The sequence below is a fragment of the Arachis ipaensis genome, chromosome B04 (genome assembly GCF_000816755.2).
Source record: "Arachis ipaensis cultivar K30076 chromosome B04, Araip1.1, whole genome shotgun sequence".
Lineage (NCBI taxonomy): Eukaryota > Viridiplantae > Streptophyta > Magnoliopsida > Fabales > Fabaceae > Arachis > Arachis ipaensis.
Window position 1 is genome coordinate 107,433,627 of NC_029788.2, and position 1,153 is coordinate 107,434,779.

Genomic DNA, 1,153 nt, shown 5'->3' on the forward strand with positions numbered 1-1,153 from the left:
CTATCTCGTTGTCAAATGATTTTTATCTTAAATTGAACCTTAAATCGAATCGGTTTAAGATTTTTATCAGAATCACGCAAATAATTTTCATTTATTATTATTGTTTAATTTGTATATTTGAGTGTGACATATTTTGTCATTTCAAAGATGCAGCATTAATCACACTACTTTCTAGGAGCTGATCCAAAACCCTTCAATAATACCCCCACCACATAAATCAATAAATCTCAACCATCTATGTTTTTTCATTTTTGTTTTTTCTTTTCTTCTTAGAATCAATCATTGGAAAGAACCAAACTTAGGACACATATATCCCTAACTGCTAGGCCTATAAAAATGTGGCAACATCAATCCCTCCAAAACACAGGGAGTGATCGAATTTTCCAAAACACCATGGCATTTCAAATTCACAACAAAGCAATAGTTGAATTGCTATACAAGGCACTATTGGGAGAAGTAAAGAAAATGGACATGGTATCCAAATTGGTGGCAAGTGATCTTGAATGGTGGTTCCATGGTCCACCACATTGCCAACACATGATGAGGCTCCTAACAGGGGAGAAGCCTCACAACAATGGGTTCCGGTTCGAGCCGAGAAGCGTCACTGCCATTGGAGACTGTGTCATCGCCGAAGGGTGGGAAGGAAAGGCCTATTGGGTGCACGTTTGGAAGCTCAAGAATGGCCTCATAACTCAGTTCAGAGAGTACTTTAATACATGGCTTGTGGTAAGGGATCTCCGGCCACCGGCATGGGAAGATGAGAGGCACGACAGCAACACTCTGTGGCAGAGCCAGCCTCGCGATCTCTATCGCCGCTCGCTGCCCGGACTGCTGTTAGCTATTTAGCATTTTCCGGTCATTGGTTTAAATAGAAAACGAAATCCACTTGTATCTAAAATTTTAATACCGGTGAAAATCAGGTACAATCGACTTTATGTGAAATTAATAGTTGAGAGTTGTTAGATGAAAATTTAGTCAAATCATTCAAATCATCTAACAGCTCTCGATTATCAACTTTACATAAAGTGGAATGCATCTAAGTTTCCACCCACCTTTAATAAAAGTATTGAAATCTAAACCTTCTCAACATAATTCACTTGTACATAATTTTCCACCTGTTTGAATCTTATCATCATCAGTTTCAAAAGCATTA

The 1,153-nt window shown here is 38.3% G+C and overlaps 1 protein-coding gene across 1 annotated transcript; it reads left to right on the top strand.

Moving 5' to 3' along the window:
• Nucleotides 313-1,145, top strand: LOC107637970 (wound-induced protein 1-like). Its single transcript, XM_016341185.2, has one exon. The coding sequence runs from the start codon at nucleotides 337-339 to the stop codon at nucleotides 844-846; it is 510 nt and encodes a 169-aa protein (XP_016196671.2). The 5' UTR covers nucleotides 313-336; the 3' UTR covers nucleotides 847-1,145.